The sequence below is a fragment of the Taeniopygia guttata genome, chromosome 4 (genome assembly GCF_048771995.1).
Source record: "Taeniopygia guttata chromosome 4, bTaeGut7.mat, whole genome shotgun sequence".
Taxonomy (NCBI): Eukaryota; Metazoa; Chordata; class Aves; order Passeriformes; family Estrildidae; genus Taeniopygia; species Taeniopygia guttata.
In genome coordinates, this window is record NC_133028.1 from 58,830,820 (window position 1) to 58,858,312 (window position 27,493).

At 40.8% G+C, this 27,493-nt stretch overlaps 2 protein-coding genes across 12 annotated transcripts in view; one reads left to right on the forward strand and one right to left on the reverse strand.

Moving 5' to 3' along the window:
- ARHGAP10 (Rho GTPase activating protein 10) overlaps window positions 1–1,267 on the forward strand; it is a 136,724-nt gene extending 135,457 nt beyond the window's left edge. For 2 of the 4 annotated variants that reach the window (XM_072928716.1, XM_072928717.1), the window contains exon 25: window positions 310–434. Coding sequence is in view for 2 of the 4 variants with exons in the window: in XM_072928715.1 (XP_072784816.1) it covers window positions 310–398 (89 nt within the window). In the remaining 2 variants the exon portion in view is untranslated. Of the gene's footprint in view, window positions 1–309 lie in introns of all 4 variants that reach the window. The other 2 variants (XM_072928715.1, XM_030271886.4) reach the window with 1 other exon arrangement.
- Window positions 1,268–5,317: 4,050 nt separating this feature from the next.
- NR3C2 (nuclear receptor subfamily 3 group C member 2) overlaps window positions 5,318–27,493 on the reverse strand; it is a 189,402-nt gene continuing 167,226 nt past the window's right edge. For 7 of the 8 annotated variants that reach the window (XM_030270212.4, XM_072927785.1, XM_072927787.1 and 4 more), the window contains 3 exons: window positions 21,017–21,147; window positions 17,280–17,437; window positions 5,318–9,101 (listed from right to left, as the gene is read on the reverse strand). In XM_030270212.4, the coding sequence (XP_030126072.2) occupies window positions 8,946–9,101; window positions 17,280–17,437; window positions 21,017–21,147 (445 nt within the window). In that variant the 3' untranslated portion in view covers window positions 5,318–8,945. 8 annotated transcript variants of the gene reach the window in all.

Sequence of the window (27,493 nt, forward strand, 5' to 3'; positions counted from 1 at the left end):
GACTTCTCCCCTAAGGCACATATTTTTCTATTTTATAAATCTGTCCTAAGCTCCATTAACCATTTCCTTAATGAAGTCTCCTGCACCTAAAAAGCTATTTCCCCACGCAGGCTTTGCAGAAGTATATTATGAAGTATTTAAGTCAAGTTAATAATCTTCTTTATCTTTCCTAGCCAGATTCCTTAACTGGTGATTGCAGATGAAGGGAAGTTTTTATGGATGCCTTGCCTGGTGTCACAGAGCTAAAGCTGAAAAGTACTAATTCAAACATAAAAAGATGCATTAATTTTCTCCCTTTTTCTTTTGCAGTGCAATTTTCCAGAGAGCCAGGATGGCTAGAAGGCACATTAAATGGCAAGAGAGGACTTATTCCACAAAATTATGTTCAGTTTTTATAGTTTTGTGCATTGAACGCCAAGAAGGTGTACATGGTATCCATGGATTTTTGTTCTAGTCACTTGTCTCTACTTTTGTGACTGCTTTTAATCGGTAAAGAGCTGGACTGTGGATTGAAGATCTTAATCTGTATAAAGACATTAAGTGTTGCCAAATATGAATTTTTAAAAAAATGATTCTTTGAGGCTTGGAATGGGTGGGGTGGGGGGCAAGAAAGAGGGATGGAGGGGTAGGTTAATTTTTTAATAGGGTGCTTGTTTTTTCAGTTGTAAAGAGCAGTAGTAGTATGTTTGTTTGCAAGATAAATAGCTTTTGAAGTCAAGTATTTGGCTGATCCGTGACTCAACGTAAGAGTCCTGGAAATTATGCTTTGCTAGCCACCATTTTTAACACAATGTGAGGGTGCTAAGGCCCTGGCACAAGTTGCCTGGAGTAGCTGTGGATGCCCCATCCCTGGAAGTATTCAACGACAAGTTGGATGGGGCTCTCAGCAACCTGGTCTAGTGGACCAGGGGACTGGAACTAAATGGTCTTTAAGGTCCCTCCCTACCCAATCCATTCTATGATTCTATGATCATTTTAGGTTTGGAAGATACTGATGGATAGAAAAACTATCATGCTGACAATTAAATTATATTTCAGAGTGGAATAGCAACGCAGAACAGACATCAGTAAGTAAAAATAATAGTTACCAAGACATGACATTTTTAAAATGTCTTCAAAGAGCACATTTGTTTATGTTGAGTGTATGATTTCATATATTTTATAAAGATAAGACACATGAACTTTTATTACAGGCTCCTATATGTCATGGTTCCTTTGCTACTCAAAGATATCACTGTAAATTAAATAAAATGTTATTTGTTATTTGCCTTGTCATTACTGTGTTGCAGAGTATTTTGCTCTGGTTCTGGATGTTGTGGCATGAAATAATTATTGGCAGCTCTGTGCAGTCAGCCTCAGGCAGGTTCCAAAAGGGATGGGGAGCTTTCCTCACGCAAAATAGGTAACTGGAAGTTCAGACCAAAAGGGAAAAGAGAATCTCTGGCTATGATGCTTTTGAATCCTAGAGAATTCCAGCATTTTATCTGTTGTCTGTTTTAGCTGCTTGTTCATCTTCCTTTTCTTTAATTGTCAACTGCAAGGTCTTATTGATGCCTCAAAAGTTGTAGAACTTTAAAAAAGTTACATGCAGTTTATCACTAATTTTTCTATTTTTCTGTCCTTCAAGTAAGACAGTGGAGAGGATGCAGGAAAGTGTGACAGGATGACATGCTAATATAGGCTCACTTATTTGTTAAATTGGACTCTGTGGATTTCAAGTCATTTACTGCAGCTCTACTTAGCTTGCAAGTTTTCCTGACAAATGAGATTAGTAAACCAGTTAATGGTTAATGCTGCCTTGGGGTTGGGATGGCTTTTTCCCCTGAGGATTTGACTCCATGCCATTAATTTGTTCCTTTGCTCACACAGACCACTTGAATATGCACAAATCATTTCCAGATGGAGCAATGGTGGGCCAAGTCAGTACAGCTCTCCAGCACTGACCCTCATTGCTTGGAGGAGTTTCATTTGGAGATTTCTCCTAGTATTGGAGCAATGACTCCCTGGCCCAAAGCTTTTAGGCAGTTCTTGTCTTGGCTAAGTGGCCCAAGCACTGAAAATGAATTCTGACTGATTTGCTCCTTGATTTAGTGTTAAGGAAATAGCTGCACCAGTACTTGCAGCAACAGCTTGCAGGTTTCTTTGCTCAGATTTGTTCACGTGGCAAAGCTCTGTTCTGGCTGGGTCTCCTGTTGCCTGGGCCCACAGCTCTATCAACTCATCTGTGGCCTTAAAGATTTATTCTGGAGGCAGGATGGGATTTGTGTGCCAAACTCAGTTTTCATGGCTACTGGTTGATAGAAAATGTTGAAAGGAGAGGGAGAATATAAATCTTTGGTGTTAGCCTTGCAGGTGTGGCAGCTAGGTATGCTGGCTTGTCAGATGGTGAAGCTCTGATAACTTGAAGCTTTCAAGCTTTGGAAGTTGTTTCAATTTGTTTTGTTGTTTTAAACCTGCATGTTCAATCTTGTTCTGGCTGCTGTCCTCCAAAATTCTCAATGTGCTTCTCAGCTCTAGCTCTGTGTCGTGGGGATTTTTTTTCCTTATAACTGAGGTTGTTTAAAAAGGCATATATAAAGAGAAGGAATAATAGTCTTAGTGTCTCTTCCATCCAGTCCTGTGAGCCTGTTTCACCTTTAGGTGAGATGTTTTGAGGCTCCTGTTACTCCTGGAGCTACACAGAACCCAAACAAGAAGAAAACTTTTCTACTGAGAAGTGATACACTGAACAGAGGTAATGCTAATCCAGACTTTCTCACGTCCCAGCTGCTGTCTGAAGGCAGTGGTATGAGCTGAGCCAGATCAGATCTGGCTTTCAGGCTAACCACACTGCCTCTGAGGAATTCAGTTGTGGAAATTGCTACCCACCAGATGGGTTTCCACATCAGCCCAATTACACCAATGCCAAGTACAGACTTGCACAGCCCAGTAGCCACAGCACAGCTTGTTCTTCATCCTCGCTGCTGAGCAGAGCTGTGAACAGTGCCCTTGGTACTGACTGCTTGGAAGTGGAGATTAAAAGATGCTAAAGTTAAAAAAAAATAGAATACAAAGGAAGTCAGGCTTTTGAGATTGCTTGCTTTCCTGAAGGTGGCCTTTAGGGCAAACCTCTTTTCTGGCAGCCATCTACCATGGCTTGGTAGATTTTGGAGGAGTGCAGTAATGTGCTGTTGAGACAGGAAGGAGGCCAGGGAGTCAGTCCATCTGGGAGAAAGCTGGTTGCAGGGTCCTTCTCCTGGCCTGGCAGCAGGAGTGGTCGTTTTCCATGGGTGTGGCCTCTGTCCTCTTTCATGGAACTGCTCTCCTGTCACACCCGTAGGCACAGGGGAATTAATCCTTGGGTTGGGTTCCCTTCCCTTGCTCTGTGTTGGTTACTGTGGGCAGGGCCATGGTCTTGGCATTTTTCAAAAGCTGAGGCTGCTGGTAGTGAATATGCATGACATGGGCTGAAAATTAGAGTGTGAATTAGGGAAAAAAAAACCCAAATAAGCTTTTTATGCCAAATGGCATTGGCCTTGCCATCACTGTGGGGCCAGAGATTGAATCCCTCAGCCTGGGGATTAAGGTTGAATATGTTTGCTGAATAATTAATGACCAAGCTGAGACTCCTGTCTAGTTGGGCTCAGCAGAAATTTATAGCCTGTTAGTCACTGGCCAGGGTGCAGTGCTTCCACTCTGCTGGGTAAAAAGCCCTGGGGTTTTCAAGGTGCTGAAGGTTTTGTGTTGTTCCAGCTGATCTTCATGGTAGGTTTCCTTGAGATGCTGTCTTTCATGAGTGAAAGAAAAATCCCATTAGCTGACTTATCTATCCTGTAATGAAAATACAAGTTCCTACCACACTGTTTGCTAGCCAAGCCTCTGTAATTGTTTCACAGAAGAGACTTGGTCAGAAACTTGCCTTCCTTAATGCTGTTCCTTGTTCTCTTAACCCATTTCACAATTCTTACCTGGTTTGCAGTTTAAGGAGAAAAGTTGCTGACAGAGGGCCTGTGTAGGCTGTAAATGCACCAGTGCTAAACTGGGTTTCACTCAAAGTCGTCACTGGAGTTTCACCTCTTCAGCTGAATGTGTCTTGGACATTGTTTTCTACGTCAGAGTCCAACAGTCTGCCCTCATCTGTCCTTGCAGTAGCCACAGGTAAGCGCCAAATAAACTTCATCCTGTCAACATCTACAATTAATGTTAAGAACACCTCAAAAACCTTATGGCAGGGCATGGTTTACCAAGCACAATCTCTGACAGGAAAGGACATTTCTTCCCCTCCTTTCTTAGTAATATTGTACTCCTCATGAACTCTCAATCTCTGCAGACACCTGAGTGCCCCAGCTTGAGGTCAGGTTACAAGTTTCATTTTGTTTTTAAGTAGTTGATAGCATTGTCTTATTTCTAGAACAGCAAATGACAGATGCATCTGCCTGTAAACATATGGGAAATTTTTCTTAACACTGCTGATCCCCTACTATTCTTTCTTTCTGACAATTCAGCAAAGAGAAAGCAGGTGCAAGGATTTTTTGGCAATAAAAAATTAATGTAACTTGGTATTAAAAGACCAAAATGCAGTTAAATGGTGGTTTTACACCACAGACCAGGCTTTGTGCAGAACTTGGTGGTGAATTGCTGAGAGAGTGTCCAGAACAAACTAAGATAGTTAGAAGGGGAAATAAAATTCCTGCTATGTTACTGTAACTACAACTGGAAAAGGTCTGACTCTGAAAAGGCAGGGTCAGTTAGGAGACCTTGTGTATATAAAATAGAATTTCTCTCAGTGCAAGAGGAATTCACTAACTTTGGCCAATGGGAGGAGCAGCAGGAGGTTAACAAAAACTGGAGTCCAGACTGGTCTGGCTACTGAAGGTTTGTTTCTTCCAGTGGGATGTAGCTTGTGCCCAGAACAGTGTCAGCACATGGGCTGTCAAGCACAGGGACCCAGGTGAAACAAACCACATTGCTCAGTGTTGGACATTCCCTGTCTCACAGCCTGAGGAGCTGCTCCCTGGCCAAAGCTGTGGCAGGTGCGGCGACATCCGGAGCTGATAGAGCTTGCTGGAACCAACACTCAGCTGTATGAGGAAAGGTGTTATAGTGCATTTTAAGTTACTTCATGTTGAAGTGTTCATGTCCAGCTTAAATGGGGCTCTGAGCACCTGGTCTTGTGGAAGGTGTCCCTGCCCAAGACTGGAGGTTGGAACTAGATGATCTTTAAGGTCCCTTCCAACCCAACCCACTCTCTGGTTCTGTATTGTTCCTACATGAGCAGAAGGCTTGCCTCTAAGGATATCACTGCACCAGCAGCTATCTGAGATTAAAATGCAAGAAATACTTGCAATCAAACCAGTTTAATTCATGTATATTTGTACAAGTTGTATAAAAAAAAGAAAAATAGGTACTTGCAGACATTAACATAAAGACCAAACAATATTTTCTATTTATTTAAAAAGCTTTAAACATACAGAAGCAAACCCCTAATTATAAATGCATCATTATGCATAGATTTTACTGTTTACACCATACTGCTGGCTGCTTTTTTCATCCAGGAATCTATTTAAACTCCAAGAATTCTTAAACATTCCTCTGAGCTTCCTGGCCTCAGAACTGCTGTCTATCTTATCAAGTCATTGACCTCCAGCTGAAAACGTTGCTCTAAAAAAAGTCAAATCTTTAATAAACAATTAGAAGTGCATTAACTGTAGAATTTTTTAATTTCATAAATGTTTAAACAAGTCAGTGAAAAACACCACCCTGTGAATTAGCTTTTTGCATGATTGATTGTAAAGTATCTTTTAAATAAGATTTTGATATTGCAAACCTTAGTCTTTTCTATTTTACTCTGCAACTGCTCAGTCGCACAATGTGTAGTTTTCCTGAAATACCCACTGCAGTACATTACACTATTTTACATTTTAACTGTGTATACAATGCTCTTGCTGCATATCCCTGTTCCTTCTTACAACAAAATAATTTAGCTCAATGAACAAAAGCCCACTTTCTAAAAGCTGTTATAGTTTGTCTTGTATTTTGCAGGAGACAAATGCCTATTTCATTCTAAACAAATTCAAAAGAATGTAACGAACTTCCTGGTAGCTAAAAACTAGGGCTGGGTTTTGCGATTTCTTTTTCTTTTTTCTGTACACAGGTTTACATAAAAAAAGTGATGGCTATTCTGCTTAAGTGTCCTTGATAAGAGAATACTGCCTCTTAAACATCTATATCCAATTGTATATATTACTTCAATGATGTCTATCAAAAAATAATAATCAATGAATGGTTTCATAAACAACAGGTGATTAAAGTAAAGGATTTATTATAATCTGCTTACAGTTGTTTGCAAAGACAGACATACGTTTTTGCATAAAGATATAAATTGCTTTTTAAAACTAATTTAGTGTGTTTAATTATATGAAGTTTCTGTGAATTATGAATTGTACCAAACCAAGATTAAAAGTAATAAGGTACAAAAATAGGAGCAAACAGACAACAATTTGGACTGGGACAGGCATTTAACAGTAAGTGTAGAATATGGCTTTGCTATTTTAGTCAAGCAAAGTTACTCTGAGACAGAAAAGGAGGCAGTAACTTTGTTAATATAAAAAGCTGTTGCAGACTGTATTCACCCAGAACCTGGCTTTGAAATATTCTGGTTTAGACTTAAAAAAAAAAAAAAAAATCTAAATTAAAAGATGGATGTATGACTGTGTCTTTACTGTAAACAACCAGTCTGCATGCTGTATATCTCATGTTGGAAGTTTGGCTTTCATATTGCTGTGCAGGTCAGTATTTAAAGATCTGCCTATGAATTAGACTTCCAAAATGCAAATAATATATGTATGTATATATTTATATATAAAAAACCTCTCTGAATACAGTCTTTACAGATTACCCATTGCATAAGGCAGGTGTCATTTAAAAAGACAAGTAGCGTTGGCTGTCTTCAGTGCACCACAGTGCACCTCCAAATTTGAGTTCAGAAAGGGTGTAGAATTCTTAATTCAACCACCATTGACAAGAAATGCTACATTCTGACCGGCCAAGGGACACACTATAGCTCAAAAATACCAGTGGCACCCAGAGAGAACACTACAGATTAGGACTCTGAAAAACTATTCTATTTAAACATGAGCATATGGTAGCAACATTTGAACCTCAGAAAAGTTCACCTGTCCTCTATCCTACTCCAAAATCTTGTAGTTGCTTATAAATCGTGAAATAGTGAAAATCACCTCAAAAATTCTTTTCTTTGCAGTCTTATTCTAGAGAAAACATTTTTGAGACAAAATCAGACCAACTGAGTTGAACTTGTAGTGTGAACATTTGTCTTCTTGGATGTATCCCGATTATTACAAAAATGCTTACAAAATTACAGACGCTTTTAGTTTATCACTAAAAATTCTACTCAGCTTATCTGCCCTTATCATCCCTCACCATCCCTCTCACCAGTACAAATCTCTTTGATATACTTACTGTAATGATCTGCATGTTCCCTTCAGCATAACCAGAAATCAATCTCCCCCATCTGAAATAATAATCTGACCTTTGAAGATGTTTTATAGATCCAGTATTCAAAGGAAAAAAACAAAACCAAACAATCTGGGAAACCTTAGTAAAAAAAGAAAAATCATTCAGCATGTTGCTCGCCCCTATTCCCCTGAGAGAGAAAGGGAATAGAGGGCAAGAACTCACTAGATCATTAAGCTGGCAAAAGCTTTGGAGAGAGATTATAATTTGTCTTGTTAAATGAAACCTTGGTAAAGTGGCAAACACAAAAATGTGTAGTTTCCTACAGATACATGAAGCAGGAGTTCTAAGATGAGCTCAAGTCACATATGCTTGCAAGAGAGACAAAAGGGGAGGAAAATAGAGAGAGAAATAGAAAGGCTTAAAACACAACTGAAAAGGTTAAGCGTGGTTATTTACAACAGATACTGTAGGATGGTAAATTAGATATGATGCTAAAAAAGGCACAGCTTTCCCTTTCTTAAATACACTGTAAACGGTTCATTATGCATGCAGAACATTTCACTTTACAAAAAAATTACCTTGTTTGTTTAGACAAAGATAGTACTTAAATAGTCTCCAGCAAAATAGAGTTCTTTCAAAAATACTTTCCCGTTCATCCTATTAACCATTAAAGATTTTTGTCTCATTTACAAAAGTTCCTTACACCTTATTTCAGGTCCTTCACAATTTATACATACAGCAATGTACAGTACAGCAAAAGACTGCAAAAAATTATTTGTAAAGCCAGCACAATAGATACTATAAATTGATACCAGGGCATTTGTTTTTCACATCTTATCCTTTTGAATTAAATAGTAAATGGACACTTAACACAGTGTATATCATCTATGATGGGATAACATGGGATAACAAATGCCACAGGTGGGGATAACAGTATTCCACACCAAATGTTCTGTTATTACTTTACACGTTAGGGTTTGTGTTTGTGTATATATGTGTGTCTATATAGTTTTTGTTTGTATTTTTTGGTGTTTTTTTATTTTTTTTTACAAGAAAAGAATATTAATGCCCCATATTGACTTTACGTTTTATGTGCAAACCAAGGGTAAGCTTTAAAAAGTTCTCATTAGTTCTCGAACCCTTTTAAAACAAGCAAACAATACCAGAAACTACATGGCATATTTAAAACTCCATCTGTTAAAATATCAAAATCAAAGAGTTATTGACTAGATATGGCTTTTCATCCAGAGGAACAGGTACATTTTCTAAGTGTTTTAGGGTTTGGGGGTAATTTCCAAACATCTAGGTCTTGCCAAATCCGAGTCAACTGCTTTCCATACCCCCAAACCCTTTGTATGATTTTAGCCTATTCAGAGACTGCTGAACAAGTGTAAAGAGCATGTTTAAAATGTGGTTTCTTGGGTCCTTCATGGGTGTGGAATAACACAGGGAAACTTAAGGCAAAGTTCTTCCATTTAAGACATTTTCTATCACTTCCTGTGAAAGTACAGGGGCTTGGCATTCCCAGATTCCACCTTTGGTAGCTGGTCACTGATGATTTCCACCAGCATGGCTGGAAACTCTACTTTCAGTGCCTGAGACTCTCGGAAGGTGTAGAAGCAGAATTCCAATAAGTCACTAACAAGCTGAAATACAGAAAGAAACACTTTTTAGGAAAAACACCAGTATTTTTGCATGCAAACATCAGCTTACTGATAATTGATTATTTACAAGAAATACCATCTTACTCTGACCTGACAGTCCATTTACAGGGATTATAAAGCAGACAAAAGAACCCAAGTGCCAAAGGGCTACCGGACTCATTAAAAATCAGCAAACTAGGAAAACCCAAGAGACCACAGATTTGATTTTTCAGCATAGCTGCACTTTTCCTTTTACTAACAGCAACTAGCCACTATGAAAACTCCAGGTCTACAAAAATAAAGGCTTCTGCCCCGGGGGAAAAGATCAGCCATAAACTATTCTATCTCTCAGCTTCAGCTGGATACACTGTGAATGAATGTATATTCATTCAATCAGATTATTTGGTTAACTTCAGTGCATTCTCCAGGGCCCACAACCTACAACTGCCAGAGCAGCTGATGTTTGCAGCTCAGCAACACAACTGCTGCATCACTGTGGCATTTCAGGTTTTACAAAGACACGATCTCTTTTTTGGTCGCTGTGACCTAAATGCATCTCCTAAAACCTTACAGTATGTTAGACCCTTCTCAGTCTTTAAGAAATGTGAAGGAATGCAGCACATTCAGGTTTCAGTGAGTATGTGAACTTCCACTGCAGTTCACACACTTGTGTGATTGAAGGAAAGAGCCTTTACTATTTACAAATCAAGCGTTAAGTTAATTTTGGCACCTCATGTCCTTGCAGAGGACTTGAAACACTTCTGCTTGTGTAGTTTATCAAACACAACTTTGTCATTTCAATTCTTACCATGTGGAATTGCCCTCTGCCATAAAGCCCCTGTTAAAGATACAGCAAATAAAAGTGGACTTCTGGAAGGCAGAAAAGGAAATGAATAAAAAAATATGGGCAGCAACTTTCCATCCTGTAGCACCATACCGTATTGCTCATTTTCAGGACAGCTGTTCTTGCAAACATGCAAGCAGTTTATAAACATCCCAGAGAAGTCCTGAGATCACTCAAACACATGACTTGCTGCTATTGAGCACTACATGAGTCTGCTTGCTGGGGCTTAGGTCATTCCTGATGATCTGGCATGTCATGAAGCAACACTAATTAATTAAACAGATGCATGCTAAATAAGTAGCACAGACATAATCTGGTTTTCAGGGAAAAAATGCTGATGTTCAAAGGTTTACTTTACCCATGGAGGAGGAGGTTGTTACTGCATATATCCTGTGCCAAAAATAGTCTAAACAGAACAAAACCAAAGTGAAGGAAACTATCTTGGTCTGATTGCCACTCCCTCCCCCCTACCTCTGGCATCAAATACCAGTCCAAAGTAAGCCTTGCACCCAACACAGCCTTGATAATGACCCTGTGAATGTGCTCCTTTTCCTAAACTTCTTTCACATCACTGAATGTGAGAGGGGGTTGGGATCACCTCTGTCCCACTGCCTTCTGTCCAGGTCAAGTGAATTCCAGCCTCTGGATTCAGTGGGACAGGTCACAGGAAATCCTACCTAGAAACGACTAATTTTGACTTCTTTGCAAGCTTTTAGTAGTACCAAGTACACATTTATGTCTGGTGAATATGCAGACAAGGGGAAATGAAAAATAACACTAATGAAGGAAGCATAATCTATTCTATTCAATAAACAAGTCAGCAGTCCAGTGGGTGAAAACCAGCATAGCACAGCACACTACGAATCTCACCACAGAGGAGAATGGTTAAGTTTGTGCAACAGTTTAAAAGAAAATCCCTAGAGCCCTCCTATCCTGTCATACTTAGGTTGAAGCCCTAAGGATAATGTATTTTCTATACCTATTTAGTCTGCTAAAACTTTTGTTCCACTTTCTTAAGCTGTCAGATTTAACACACTTGACAATAATCATCCACATAAAGAAAAAGGGAGGACTGGGAAGCACGTGCCACCCCGTATGTCACTAGGACCACGGGATTGCAGTCAGGATCTTTTTAACTCCAGCCTTGAAAGCTGCATGGCTTTTTGGGACTGGGAAAGCATTAATTTAAAATAAAGAAGAACAAATGTGGCAGAATTGAAAGCCAACTCAGAAGTACGAAAATGTAAACACTGTGCTAAGGTGAGACAGACAAAGCTATGAGACTAAGAGCTGAGCCATGAGCAGGCTATTTTCTGCAGGTGTGCTCTGGTGCATTTTCAAAAGTACTAGCCCCCTGCCAGCTCAGCAGCCTTGGCATGTGGATGCACTGAAAGGATGAAATACTCAAGTCCCACAGGCAATGTTAATTTTGCAATTTAAGTCCTTGCTTCTGTATCCCAAACAACATTTGTCTGGAGTTTTGATTTGTAACAGGTAAATAATTTAGATGGTCTTTTGCTTTAAAAGAGAAATTAAATTCCCTCTTCAGTAAGGATAGCCAAAAGTTTGTTTTTCTCTTGAAACACACAAGCTCTGTCTTTGCAGTGACTGTCACCACAGGTGACAAGCAAGTGAACATGAGCTATCCAGCACCTCTGAATGTACCTGATGACTTTCCTAGATAAAATATACTCCGGGTTGTTTTTTAAAGCATTGTAAAGTCCCTGTGCTCTGAGAACTCCTGACTACACTTTAGTTTCTATACCCTTCTACACTTCTACCTTCTACTTCTGATGGTTTATACTGGAAAAGCTGAGAGCTCCCCCAGTCCAGCAGTGTGACAGACAACTCCAATTTAGCAGTGAAAGCATTGCTGTTTGCACAAGCAGTGCAGTGGTGACTAGAAACATCCCAGCTTCTACAATCTCAATTATTTCAGCTACTGAAGCGCACTTCTGAAGAGTTACAGCTTGGCAGTGCAGTTAAGGCCACAACTAAAACAATTCCCAATTCTCTCATCACTACCCCTGCAGTGTGCTGTGCTTCAAACATTTCCAAGGCTACAGCAGTCTTAGCAATTCTGATATTTTTACCTAATCGATTTTTGCATTTGTATGCTGTACTGAGCACCTCTGAGAAATAGGAGTATTAATCAAATGTAATTTTCTGTTATTAGGGTGGGGTATGTATAAAATGGACTTTTTCATGCATACTGTTCTCCATAATTAAAAAAAATGAATCCTTTAATGAAGTCCCTGAAGTTAATACAGTTAATACAAAGTGACCTTTGAGCACTTGCCCCATTTTTACAGCAAAAAGAATTCGTTTTAGTTTGGAAATCTCACCATGATGCCTTTGCATTTCCAGAAATGGTAAGAACTATTGGATTTGCAAGGGTGCACATTTCTGTGCTTCTTTTTTTTTCTCCAAATTCTCTCAAAATCTCTGAGTGTGGTATGAAAGCCCTCAGTCTCCATCAGGAGCATCTCTGTGATTAAGCCTACTGAGACAGCAATTAATACAGCAGTAGGGTAACAACACAATGCTGAGTAATTTCTTCCTATTATTAGCTACAGCTATTACTGTCAGAAACTTCAGTGTTCTCACACATATATATATATATAAAAAGAAGACACTCCAAATTGCCTGTTTCTGTCCCTTTCAGAAAGGAGTCTCTGCCCACCCAGCTCCTTCCTCACCCTGCAGAACTCTCGGTGAGTTTAGGACTATTGTCACTTCCTGCTTTTTCCACTTTGAGCAGTGGATACAAAACTCCTGCTCCAACAACCAGGAAGGCTAAGGAAAACCACTGCCAAGCAGGTCTTGATTATTCCACTACATCTGTATTTGTTTTTACTCCCAGTCCTATGAAAATCCCATGATGTAAAGTAATTATTACTCCGAGGGCTCAGGAAGGAAGTTATTCCCTGTGGGACAGCTTACAGGCTGATTCCTGGAGATCCATATGTCCTTTGGTGACCACAATGGCCAGTTCCTAACTGCCTAGGAAATCCTGAACTCTAACCCAAGAGTAAAGCCTTTCACCATCACAGGGACTCAAAGGGAAGACCAAGGGATAAAGCCTCTGGTTATACCTATGCAGAGAATTTGCCTCATGCTAGAAAGGAGTAAAAGGTGGATAAAATACATATGGATTAGGCACTAACAGTATCTGGCAGATCCAACATGGACCCTGGTTCTGCATGAACAGATGCATTTATCTGACTGAGGAATTGCACTCATTTCTTCAGGTTTCCTTTATAACCATGTGCACGCCCAAACCACAGCACCTGGCACCTGGACATGCAACAGAAGAGCCTGAGTTCAACTCGTGTTCTGTGCCTGGACGATGCACCCACAGCATCACACAGCAATGAAACATCACCATCCTTTGGCCAGCACAAACTTTAAGCCAAGTCTCCTTTGCTCTTCAGCAGGAGTGGGGTTCTGCCCTTCCCCAACAAACATGAAGGAAGAGGGTTCCAACCATCACAAAATGAGCAAGATGACTCTCAAGAGTAGCTTCTGTCTACATTAGGGAGCTGGTGATCAATTTATCACTTGACAGATACATATTAGCTGCCACAACACACACCTGGCACACTCCCACATCGCTGCTGCTCTGGGAGTAGAGGCTGGATCTATCCTCTCAATAAACAGAGAAAATGCTCACCCTGAGAGTTCAGGCACTGGGAATGAAATGAGGCTCCAAACTGCTCATTGTCTGTGGGACACAACTTGGGCAGATCAGTACAACAGCAGCAGAAGTAAGTGTACCCAAAGGTGTTGGTGACAGCTGAGGGGCTCATCTGCAGCTTTGTGTCTGTGGGATTAGGAACTTGCAGAGGCACATCTGCATCCAGCACAGCATCCCTTGCAACCCTGCCCCTGGAGGATCCATGCCCTTATTCCCACTGTCAGCTCTTTCAATGAGTGAAATCCTGGCGCTCTTAGCCTATGGAAAGATCCACCTCAGCTATAAAGTATTCCCTTCAGGAACCATAAAAAATTAATTATTCAGCAGCATGAGCCTTAAAGAATTTATTTTTGTTTGGCAGAAAATGTCAACAAGCAAATGACAGTGCCGGGTGCTGCCTTGCCAAGGGGAAGGTTCACATTAGGGTTTAATGTCATGGCATTGAAACAAAAGCCCTCTTCACTCAAAGCCTATGTAGTATCAGCCAGATTGAAACCAAATTCAGCTTTTGTTCTGCAAACTGCCTAACCATACACTACACAGTCTCTATATGAAACGAGGCCTGCCATGCAAGATACAGCCCCTCCTGCCAAAGCCAACAGGAGATGCTGAGGAGGATCCAGATGAAGTTTTTGATACCATATGCAGGACATCTGTTTCTAATGTTCCTGAGGGTGTTTGTAAGGCACTTTACCTCCATCCAACTGCTGCATGTGCATCTCTCCCTGAAATGCCCACAGCCATTCACAGGCACAAGATCAAAACTTTGGGGTCTAGGAAGAGAAGGGCACTGTCCTTGCTTACACTGTGGCACTTGAGCCACCCAAAATAAGAGAAATACAATCCCTACAAGAAGGAAATACAGGATCATAGAATCATTAAGTTTGGGAAAGACCTCTGAGATCACTGAGTCCAGCTGCTAGCCCAGCACTGCCATGCTCACCACTAACCCACATCCTGCTGCCACAGCAGGCACGGCTTCCAGAAGGCACCATGCAGACACAGAGTGACAGAGCAGGCTGCAGGCAGGCTCCAGAGGCCCAGCACAGGTGTGCACATGCACAAAACCCTGTCTATCTTGTCTGCCTGGGATGGATCTCCATCTCTTATTTTTAAGGTGCTTTGAGGCTTTATGGATCATTAAATAAAGTTGCTGATGTTTTCAAATATTTAAGTGCCTGCCTGGCCTTCTTGAAAATTTCTTGCTTTCTCAGCTTGGCACTTTTCTACCTACACATATGTTTGCTGTTTGGATGAATGATTTAGCATACTGAGCAATGTAGAACCATCTTGTTTGGGTTTTCTTTTTCTTCCTCATATAAGCCAAGCATACGGTAATTTGATATTTCCATGCACTGTATTTCATAGATTTCACAGACGTCTTATAAATGAGGTTGATGAAAGCAAGTCTGGAGGTGCAAAGGAGCAGGGTTTTTTGTTGCTTGCCCCTACACTCAGGTAAAGTGAATTCCATGAGTGATGAGATGCTGCTCTGCTCAGATGGACAAGCTGGATACAGCAGGAGGGCTGAACAAACACGGATTGTGCACCAGCCCCTTCAGGCTTGCACTGAAAATGCCAATGCTGAGACTACAGCAGCACGTAAACATGGGGCCTCAGCTCCAGTTAAGACTGCCCAGCACCAAATATATTCTGATCTTCTGAAATTATAATGGAGTAAGTTAAAAACACATAGGTGACAGCTGAGGAAGCGTTCCTCCTAGACTAAGAAACCAAGCAGAAAATTTGCATTCATGTTGACTGAACAGAGAAATTCTGCACTAACGGGCAGTGGGGAGAGAATATTAATTCTCACTTCTCATTAATATTATCACCAGTCTAAGTTTATGCTGATGGATTTCAAAAACCAAAAAAAAAAATTGTTTTAAAAAGAAAAAATAAACAAGTGTTCTTGCTGAACAAGTCTCCAGTATCATCTCTGAAAGGAAGCACTGTTGTGGAGACAACCGGCCTTTCTAACAGAGATTGCTGACAATGGGACTTTCTTTAAAAAGTCCTTTGACTATTAAAACAAAAGTAATGCAAAAATAGCTTAATTAAAAATTAAATAAAATGCAAGAGCAGCCTGCTTCTTCTAGTTAGTCCAGCTCCCAGTGGTTAATGCTGTGTTTTGGAAAATGTCTGTAGGACATGGGAGCACTCTCCAGTAAGCATGCGCCTGTCATCCAGTCACCTTAACCACACAAACACTCCCATTTCAGCAACAAATCAGACACTGCCTATCCTGAAGAGGATTAGAAAACTTCATAAATGCAGGGTTTGTTATGCTGCCTCGAGGTTCAGATCTGAATTCTTGCAAATTATTTTATCACCCATCCCTTTTTTTTTTTTTTCCACTAAAACACTACAACTTCCTTTGCTGGCACTGAGCAAGTGAAACCTGATCTCTGAAGAATGATCTATTACTGCAGTGCTAATAATACTCCCCCTGCCTCCCACTAAGGTTTGCAATGTTTTAATGAACAACAGAACAATATTTGAAAAATAATTCCATGTGTACATTCTGTAAACAGACCTGAGGCTCTTACACCGATATGACCTGAAGTGCACCATACTGTACTGTCTCTGCAAAATTAAATTTAAGTCGAGTACAAAGATGTGCATTTGTATGCAGGCTCTGAAAGCAAGTGCTGAAGCTTCTTCATGCAGCAAAGATCCTTCCCTAACCCCATCCCACCCAGGATGGAGCAGGGTAGTTTTCTCCTTTGCTGCAGTTTGTCAGATTTTACTGGGAGGGTGATGAGCATGCTGGAGCCCTCCTCTCACATACCCAAACACAGCTAAAGGTGACTCTCACTGTCCCCAGGAGTCTCCCATCACATGCTGCATGTGGCACAGCTTTGGAGAGGATGGGTGCCAGCCTTGCTGGCCCAGGGAACTCTCAGGGGGCACTAGGACAACCCGCAGCTTGAGGAGACCTTACCAGCTCAGTTTCCTCTGTAGAGGCTGCAGGCTCCCTCAGAGCAAGTTAAAGGAGATACAGCCCTGCTGCTGCAGAGGTAAATTTTGCACTTACCATTACACTGGCTAGAACCAGGCTGCTCCCAGCTAAACAGCTCAACATGATGGACACCCCTTCTGGAATCTACCACACCTACCACAACCACTCTGTCACTCTGGGCAGAGGCATCAGCAGCCCGGGTGCTTTGAGACCAAACTTTTAGTTTCCTATGTCATTCATCACATGTCACACCTGAGACGTCTAAAACACCTTGTGCTGGAATAAGGCAGGGTGGCAGAAATAACCCGACAAAGAATCTTCCACTCAAAAAGTTCAAATAAAGCTTCAAATACCCAGGATGTCTTCAAGGACTCAGTGCATCTTTTAAAGTCATTGTTACTACAAACCCAGCTGTAAAAGATCACCAAATGAATTCCATGTTTATTGGCACATCAAGCATGTTGGATGCGTAATACACTAACCCTTTCACCTTAATGACTTCTACTTTCTTATTTTAACTTCTTAAATTCATCTAACAACTTCTCTAAGATGTCCCTTAAAAAGAATACGGTTGTTTTTGTCTCCCTGTCAGTTAACACAATTAAAGACTATTTGTTTACCTTAATGGAGAGATTTTTTTGCTTAAATTTTCTGCACTCCCTGAGGAGTTATACTTACATCATGCATGGAGTCAAGAAGTTTAGTCAGTTGGTAGAATCTCTGCCAGCTTTGCCCAGAGTTACTTGGACATTTAGTTACCATCTTCTTTAGTTCTTTAATGTAATTTGCCCTCATTTCTTCAAATGCAGCTTGGCTTTTGAGACCATCCTTGGGAACTGTCATTGAAAAGACAGTCTTAAATTAGTATTAACTGCATTGCTTATTCTTTTGATGTGCATACTTAAACAGTTACACCAGTCAACGGATGAAGGAGTGAAACCTTTAAGTAAAGTCCGTAATTTTACAGACATTGGTGAGGGATCAACAACATCACACAGATTCTCAAGCGATTCAGGCATCCTCTCCAGATGTGTGATTGCAGGAGCTGTGGCAGAGGACAAGATAACATCTCAGAAATATGACACATGCTAACCTCATGTCCAAACTGCTTTCAGTACAATCCAACCACATCAAAACTAGGCAGATGGATCAAGGGTATTTTGTTAGAAGCTGAAAACATGACTTATTCTTGAATGATTCCCTACACTTGGCAGAGGAGGAGAAGGTACAGAATCACAGCTGTTGTCTGCAGAAATGCTAGACCAAGTGACACATTTTTATGCCATCAAGTAAGATCTAAAATTTCTTTGACTGTTAGCAAGCATCTGTATAACACCTAGAACAAAACAGAACAATTTTTCTGCACAGAACAGAAGACTGTTCCAAACAGGCATCCTGACCAGTACTTGACCATGACAGACAGTTGCAAGCATTTCTAGTGTCCTGTTAAAGTTTCCATCTGCCAGACAGAGACAGAATTATGATCATAGAATCGTCATTTTATAAATGGGTCAGAAGTACAGTTTTCTGATACTTTTTATTGTGACCAGTATCAGCAGGGCTGATTACAAAAGCAAATACCCTGTTTCTTTATGGACTGCAAACACTCCTGCAGGTTCTGCCCCAAACAGGAATGGCTTATTAGGATCAGATCCCTATGAAAACTCCAAAGGGGTTATAAACAATATTACTCAAAAGATTCTGAGATTTAATATCTGAATTAGCTGAACACTGCTTAACCATGAAATGTTGTTTGTTTTTTTTTTTTCTCTGTATCTCTTAGGCATAGTCCATAGCAGGAAAATAAATTACTGGTCTGTACATGAGTGACTTTATTTCCTGAGTAAGTCAAAAAACTATGTCAGATTAGGCAAAATGGGAAGTTACCTACTAAAAAGAGAAAGGAAAAAAAGGTGATCTTCCAATTCAGCTTACTCTGACTTAACCTCTTGACAGAAACTATCTTGTTCCTACATTCCCTTCTCTTTTAAATCCTCTGAACCGCCCTCAATCCCACTGAAATCACATCAGAAGCATGTAATAACTGCCCTAAATGGCTCCAGAGTAGAAGCTTTAAAAAAAGCATCAGTAGCTACAAGAGCAATTTAGCAATGGGAAAAAAGGAGGAGCTGTACCACCACAAGAGCAGCAGGGACTTGAGCCACCAAGTGCTGGAAGGGGGCACAAGGAAGAATCTTCAGAAAAAGCCTAGGAGGTTACACACCAGTCTGCCTGCTGCTTGGTAAATATTATATAATTATATTACACAATCATAATATAAATATCATATGTTCATTTAATTTTTAAATTCTAGACGTAAACTCAGTCAGCTGACAGATAAAAGAAACTGTCTGGAACAAATCTATAAATTCAGTTCAAGGTGAATGAATACAGAGAAATCAATCAAGATAAGTAAAGCCATCAGAGCCTGCTGTGGCCCTCACACAAAATGCACAGGCTTTACAGATCCTTTCATATGTACAGTGCTTACAGGCTTTAGAGTCACTCTTTCTTTGTCTACTACTATGTCTTTTACTGTTCTGTCTGAAAATTACTATACTATCACCCCAGCCAGATTATTAAGGAAGAAAGAAAGACCACAAATAAAGAGAAGTCAAGCAAAACATTAAATTCTGGAGGTTTGCCCAGTGTTTCTGATTTTACTTATTAAATGCAGAAACACTGTTGGCAAGCTCCCAAAATCTATGGTCTGTGGAAAGCAAGAAAATAACTCAGTTATAATGTGTGGTTTCTTCCACATGTAAATGGAGTGAAACTTCCTTGATGTGGTCACCATGAAATTTTCAGAATAACCTACACTCTATTCATCACATGATTCAATAAAATAATTTAAATAAAAACAAACCTGGATTTTTCTGTCATAAGACTATACCAAGGTGCAAGCACGCAAAACCAGGTTTGCTGCCCTTCATTTGACACTTTCTGGCTTTTACCACCACCTCCATTTCAATCCTTTTTCTCTCTCTAAGTAAATATCCTGATTGTCCCAAAACAAACTATTTTTAGCAGGTTTTTTAGTGACTGTGGTGTGTGCTAGAAAGGGACCCAGCCCACTGAAGTTAATTGGCCAGACTGATCTCACCTAACAGATTCTTGCAATAACTCATTAGTTTATATTCTCGAGAGGGTCAAATAATAAATACCTGGCTTTAAGACATTTTGCTGCATTTTTAGAATGCCTTCAGATTATTTTTCTAAAGATTCTTCCCCTTTCAGACTGATCAAAATGCTGCAGAGGCAGATCTCCAATCCAGACACTCTCTCAAGAACATTTTGGGAGCCCAACCCTCCCTGAGCACATTGCTTCTGGAAACACCAGGAGTGACAACCTTAAAAAAAAAGCCCATTTACCCCTCAGGGCAAGAGCACAGCCCCTCCCCACTCTTCTAGAGTCACTGGCTGACCATTCCAGCCCTTGGTGGAGTGGGGCTTAGGGTCAGACTCTGCAGGCCATGACACAAAGGGCTCCCCAAAAAGTGGTGTGTCTCACAGTCCCAGCAAGCTGGAACAGCTTCAATCAGAAGAGGGAAGGGAGGAAGATGGCTGAGCCCAAAAAACTTACAGCCCCAATAGGTTTCTGTTAGAGGATCCAAATCCCCTCCTGACAGGAACAGTCTCATGTCTCCCCTTAAAGGCAGGCACTGGAACCACAGAGCTGCCTTGTCACAGTGTCACCGAGTTGTTCCCCACAAAAAGGAGCAGGATTCCCAAGAAAAACATTTGCTTACAGGTTTACAGGCTGTTACTGATGGAAAAGTAATGTACAAACTGCCTGTGTATTTATATAATTGCACTGGGACAGGAGGTTTTCAATATTTTCAGTCAGATAAGATGCAAGAGATCTGCTAATTACTACACAGTGCTGTAACAAACACAAAGATGTAATTTTGTGTCTTAAAACTGAAAGCATGATGATGCTCAAGAGAATAAAGGAAGCACACACTGTCATTTATTAAACTTTCAGAACCCTGTGAAAAGGCTTTCCATTCTCAAAATCACTTGACATTACAAGATCACCTGCTCTGCAGTACAGGCAATACACATATTTTGATCCTGAAGATCATGTTGATTCAGTCAAACCCTGGTTGAGTAGGGATTTTCCCTCAATCCCCACAGCTGTGCCACTTGCCTGGCACATCTGTTGGTGTGGTCTCCCTGTGGAAAGGGAGATGCTGCCTGGCCACTCCTGTTCCCCCAATGCACATGACACACTCAAAGTGTAAAGACATTTCCCATGCTAACTGCAGATAAACCCCAAGGCATAAACCCAGGCTTATTCCTGCGGCCCAGCTGGAAACAGTTTGGCCTTTTTGTCAAGTTGGTTAAAATCACTTCATCTCTTTGTGATCTGGAATATTTGCAAGCATTCCTACATAACCACGGGCCCAACTCACCTGTGCTTAAGAGCAGCAGCACTTTCATGATGGTGTACTCCTCGAAGCTGAGCTGCAGGCGGACGAACTGCAGGCTGATCTGGTGCATGCCCTGGCACAGCTCAAACATCGCCGACTGGCGCATCCGCTCCCTGCAGAGACAGGGGAACAGCGTCCTCAGCAGAAATATGGAGAGCACAACCTGCAGGGGATCACCCGGGCACCCCCCGCTCCTACACTGCCGGCAATGGATGGCTGAGTTCACTTTGCTACCCAGCAGACCACGCACAAGGAATGGAAAGGAGTATCCTTTGACTTTTGTCACTGATGGCATTAATGAAGTGGCAAAACTGTTTTAAAACATATTTGAATTGTCAGTATTTGTTCAGCTCTGCCCTGGCTGATGGAAGTGTGCCTGCTGAAGAGGTCAGAGCTGGTGCAACAGAGGAATAAACCTACACCTACGGAATGCATGCTCTAGATGATACACTCCCCCGTCAGTTGACATCTCCTGTTCAAACACTGAAATATCCAAAACACATGTGGTTTTTTTCCCAAACTAGTAATCTAAAACAATCTGGAATAAAGGAATATATATAAAAAAAAGGAACTCGTTAATTAATGCAGACTTCTCCCTGTTAAATCATGAAATAATTAGGATACATGACTTGTATCTTTAAATATACTTTCATAAATTTAACTTCAGACCTTATCTCTCTTCTATGAGGTAATCCTAGGCTAACCCATCCTGCTCAAGTTTCAGGCAGAATTAGTTAGAATTCTGCTAAATTTCTGAAGCTGCCATCTCAAACCACAACAGCTACAGGAAAGAGTAATTGAGAATTGCCTGTCTCAGCAGAAACTGTGATATATATATGTGTGTGTGTGTGTGTGTGTATATGCAGGTATGTAGACAAGGTCCTATAATTGTTCAATGACCACTACTCTTTTTTTTTAGTTGCTGAAAACCAATTGTCTGTATTTCTTTTAACATTTTTTTTGCATAACTGGGGAATTGGATGAAGTTCAGCTCATTATTTTAACCAAGCAAATGCTTTTTCAAATATACAAATTGGTTGGTGAAAGAGAAGAATCATACTGTGTGCAAACAAAGACTGACATAATCTTCCTGGTGTTTTATTGCACTGCTGCCAGAGCAATTTCATTTTCCTCCTTAATACTAATAAAGCGGACTCTCTATTGTTAGATGGGCTCTGCACTTTTCCCCTGCTCCACCCTCTTTTCTTGAGACTAAGAACTTCCAGCTTATTTTTTTTTAAATTAAATTTAATACTAGGAGTAATGCCATATGTATTTGTTTTTATAATGCATCATGGACTGCTCCCAGGAGGCTCTGAGAGATACACACTGAACTCAAAAGGCAAATGATTAATACAGGACATTTGTATTTTAAATTCTACATGTTGAAGTATATCTCAGATGGCCAGAGACAGCAGCACTCGAAGTAAGAGCCATCTATGACATCCATCATTACATTTGCAGGACACCAAGGTTTGTTCCTCCAGCCTCACAATATAAAGCCACTGCCACCATCCCTGTGTTTGAGAGAAGTGACAGATCTTTCATCAGATACCACAAGTCACACAGCAAGTAAAATAAAACATTATGATATTTTGTCTCAGGTTTCTTATGCTTTTATTTTTTGGTTTTTTTGATGGTAAAACTCTCTGTGCGAGTTAACGGTTAAAGTGTTGACTCAAAAACTTGATTTTTTATGTTGCATTGCAATTTTCTGACATACTAATTCTTATGCCTTTTGTTTTTCTTTGTTACTTGTTTTGCTTATATGTGATTGCCTAAATAGAAGAATTTCAGTCAGAGTCAGGGTTTTTTTGGTTAGTTATTCCTTTCTTTCTTTTAAATATTCTTTTTTTTAATCTACTTACGAATATTGATCTCTAGGCTTACCCTCAAGGAAAACCTGATGGCATTGTTTGTAGTGAGATAAAACTATGCACAGAATGAGTTACTAAGTGATTTGTTTAATATACAGCAAACACATTATTTGAAATCAGTTTGCCACCTGAAAAATCAATTAAGCTGATTTATTACTTATTTACAAAATATTACCAACTAAAAATTATGTTAGTTAATTCATGACTCTCTTTAATGAAAGACAAGCATTTTGTGGAAGTTTACACTAGTCAACTTCGTATTTGGTTTTCAACCCCACACTGTGTAGAATAAGAGGGTACAGAGCTTTTGAAAAATTCAGATGCTGAGATCACAGATATCTAATACCTTGAGAGCAGCAGCAAAATAAAGCAATAGAAATATGATAAAAGTGAAGAGGCACAGAGAAATTAAGGCATGTCAGCATAACATAAGCAAAGTTATTTTTTCCTCACCAAACACATCGCTAAGAATAAATGCCATCAAGTCATCACAAATGCTTTTACCATCACGAGGGAAAATTAAAACAAAAAAAAAAAGAGGGATAAAAAAGACAAATCCCATCCAACCAAACCCAGCCCCACCTCTGACACAACTTTTGAACCTCTCAACATGAAAAACAGAGGATATGAAGATCTGGAATATAAGGGCACGTAACTTTATGGTATATTTAAGAAGGTAAGTACATTTAAGTAACAAAAAGCGTGGAGCCAAAGCTCTGAATCTGCTATTTGCATACGCATTCAGAAGTGGTGTCATTAGCTCAGTTTAGTTTCATCCTCCTTCATAATAATACGCTTTAAACTTTACACCTTCAGTTAATCCATCTTAAGTTCCCCGAGTGTCTCCTTACAGGCTTAAAGTAATGCCCAGCTCACATTTTGTCTGACCTTTCCTGCAGCCCTGTGGACAGGCAGGGCGTCCAGCCATTCCCACCGCTGCCACCAGCCATTCCCTCTGCCGCCACCAGCCATTCCCAGTGCTGCCACCAGCCATTCCCATTGCCACCACCAGCCATTCCCAGTGCTGCCACCAGCCATTCCCTCTGTCACCACCAGCCATTCCCAGTGCTGCCACCAGCCATTCCCATTGCCACCACCAGCCATTCCCAGTGCTGCCACCAGCCATTCCCTCTGTCACCACCAGCCATTCCCAGTGCTGCCACCAGCCATTCCCTCTGTCACCACCAGCCATTCCCACCGCCACCACCAGCCATTCCCTCTGTCACCACCAGCCATTCCCTCTGTCACCACCAGCCATTCCCACCGCCACCACCAGCCATTCCCACTGCTGCCACCAGCCATTCCCTCTGCCGCCACCAGCCATTCCCACCGCTGCCACCAGCCATTCCCACCGCTGCCACCAGCCATTCCCACCGCTGCCACCAGCCATTCCCACCGCCGCCACCAGCCATTCCCACTGCCGCCACCAGCCATTCCCACCGCCGCCACCAGCCATTCCCACCGCCGCCACCAGCCATTCCCATTGCCACCACCAGCCATTCCCACCGCCACCACCAGCAATTCCCACAGCTCTGCCCAATTGCCATTGGAGCCACCCAGCTACAACAGACATGTAGGATTTGGCCAGTCACCCTGGGAGAGCAGGGATGGTTAGAGGAAGCCACTTAAGGCATCCTAAATACCAAACCAGCCATATATCCCATAATATGCGATCTCCACAGAAACCAGGCAGCCACCTCAAAACCTGTGAAACTACAGGCAGGCTGAACAAAAACATCTTGTTATGAATAAGTAACTCATCATTTATGAAGTCATCCTAAAGCCCAGTATTGTAAATCTCCCCGCTGAAGATGGAAACTGCAACTCAACTGACCATAACCAAAGAGAGGAACCCATGCAGCAAGAAATATTCACTGACAGGTGAAACTCAGCCCCAAACCAAACCTGATACCAAGTTTTATTTACTTTCTCATGGGTACTATTCAAAGCTGCAGCACAAGGCATCTTCCCAAATTTGACAGAGAAGTGAATAAAGGGAAAGCTGTGGTGGGTGTGTTGAGGTTTCATCAGGACTTAAGTGACTCGCTGATAATCCCAAGGAAAAACTGGCCAAGGCATCCCCTTTCACAGCACCTCAGAGGAACAAAAAAGCACCTGAGTTAGCCCCTAGGCCTCTGCAGCCCAGAAAAGACTTAGAAAAAGACCAATAAATATTTGGAGCAAAACTCTGATGTCAAAGATAGTTTTCATGTCTTCTGATTTCACACTTTTTACCACTGTAAGAACCATTTCCAGTTTTATAACCAAGAGCCTTTCCCTTGCTAGACTAAAACCTGTATCCATTTGAAAGTTGCCCACCAATTAAATTGATTTTAGGCACCCTCAGAAAGCACTTTACACTGTAACAAAACCAAAACAAACAAGCAATCAAACAAATGCAGCCCAACAAGAAAAGCTGCCAAAGGCCTGAAAGTCAAAACCTGTTTGGAAGCCTCCAAAACCAATGTATGCTTTCCCTTATGCCAAAATAAGTCAGTTTAAACTTGACAGAGAGAGGAGTAAAAACATCAGCAGACACCTTGAGGGCAAGGCAGAGCTTCTGAGGATAAAGAGGGAAAAAGACCAGGACACAGGATTACAAAAACCCCTGCTCAGTGGCTTAAACCATCTAATCATAAAAAGCCCTTGGCCTGAATTATTTCACCTGCCTTAGGAAGGCATTCTTGACTGGAAAAAGTTTTGAGGTTCTTGGGGAATGAAAAAAATAAACATATTATTGTCACAACGTTTAACTGTCTCTTGAGGGAGTATTCTACTCCAACAGTGGTGACAGAAGGCCACTACTTGAATAAATTCTTCCATGCACAGGGACAGGAAACACTGAGCAGCCCTCTGCTCAGTGGACTGCACCCAGACACCTGTGTCCCATCTTGAAGCCATTAAAAATGCCACTAAATTTACCCGTACTGGAGCAGCCTCATTAAGTTAACATACTGATCAAAATCCAAGCCAAAATACATGCAGGATTCTGGCAAAATTAAATTATGACTTTTCATTCAGTACTTATTTTTTGTTCAGCACTTTCTAATCTCTGCTTAGTTTGCAGAAAGTGACAAAACCTCCTCCCTTCAACACTTTGCCTTCAACTTGTAAAGCAAAGCTTTAGAGTCATCTCCTTCCAGGGAGGCAAAAATGCCTGTTACTTTGCACCTGTGGCCAATTTGAGCACTGCCACACCTAAGACAAAATAGTGCTGGACCCAGGACCACTAGTGTAAACATGGACAATCAAGACAAGGAAGATAGTTTCACATTAAAACAGATCTACAGATGAAGTCGCTATTTTTTTGGCCTTTAGCCACCCAGGCAATTGGCAATTTTTAAATTCAACTTGGCAATTTTAAACTGAACTTATAGAAATCAAATCTGAAAATTAGTTTTCTCACAACAAAATCATCCTGGTGACCCTAGAAAATACCATCCTGGGTAAGTGATACTAAGAAATTTAGAGCTGCTTTAAAAGTTCCAGCCAAGTGTCCTCCTGTTATGTGCCTATCAACAAAGGAATTGGCAACAGCCGATGGATAATGATTGCCAAAGGAGAGTTTCAGCTCTCAATCACAAACAGAAAACTTGTGATAAAATCCAACTTAATAATCACCCAGTTATGTAACCCTAAAATCCCAAGCACATCAATAGCAAAAAGCCCCATGTATATGCTGGTATTAACAGTTAATTATGCACTTAGGAGAATGCTGATACCAAATACTCTCTTTTGGTTTGCATTTGCATTTCAAAAGAGACAAATCACAGTTTTTAATGGGAAAATACATAATTATGCCTTTACCAAAATGCTTTTTCAATAACACATTCAATAAGTGATGGTAATGTACACATGGCAATAAATACCCCATTTCAAAGTTCATCAGAGAAAGTATTGAGAGCCAGAAAAGGTGCCCATTAGGTATTGTTTTATACATCCATTCTGCCAGGGCTCATTGTCACTTGCGGTGGTTCATCAACAAAATTACTGCTATATTCCACATGCAGCAGCAATTCTCCTTTTATGCCAACAATGCCTCAAAAATTAAGACTTTGCTCATGCTGTCACGCAAAGCCTGGCATTTTCTGGAAGTCGACTGAGGCACGTCTTCCTCTCATGCCAGTTTAGAAAAATGACTTCCTAATTTTTCTTTCACTCATATTTAACTCTACAGGGGAAGTAGCAGAAGCAAGCACTGTGCATGTGAACACATTGGGAGATGCCAGCAATCAGCTCATCGATGTGCAGGAAGATTAAAGCAGCACCACATTCAGACACTTGCAAGGAACAAATCTCTGTTCGAAGACCTTGACAGAAGTGAGATGAAACCCCCCCAAAAATGCTTGGGGATGTCCCAAAATCATGCTGAGACAATACCAGGAGACCATAATTATGGTCTCTGCTAAATGTAAAGTCACTGGGCTAGTCTTTGTACTAAAGTCATAAAAACTAACACTCCAATTCTTTCGATCCCATCATAAGCTGGAAATCTGCCAGAACATCCATTGGGCCAATTGATGAGTAAGATGAAAATGAAAAGTTTGAGAAAGATCAGAAAACTTAAATAAAATCTTTGCAT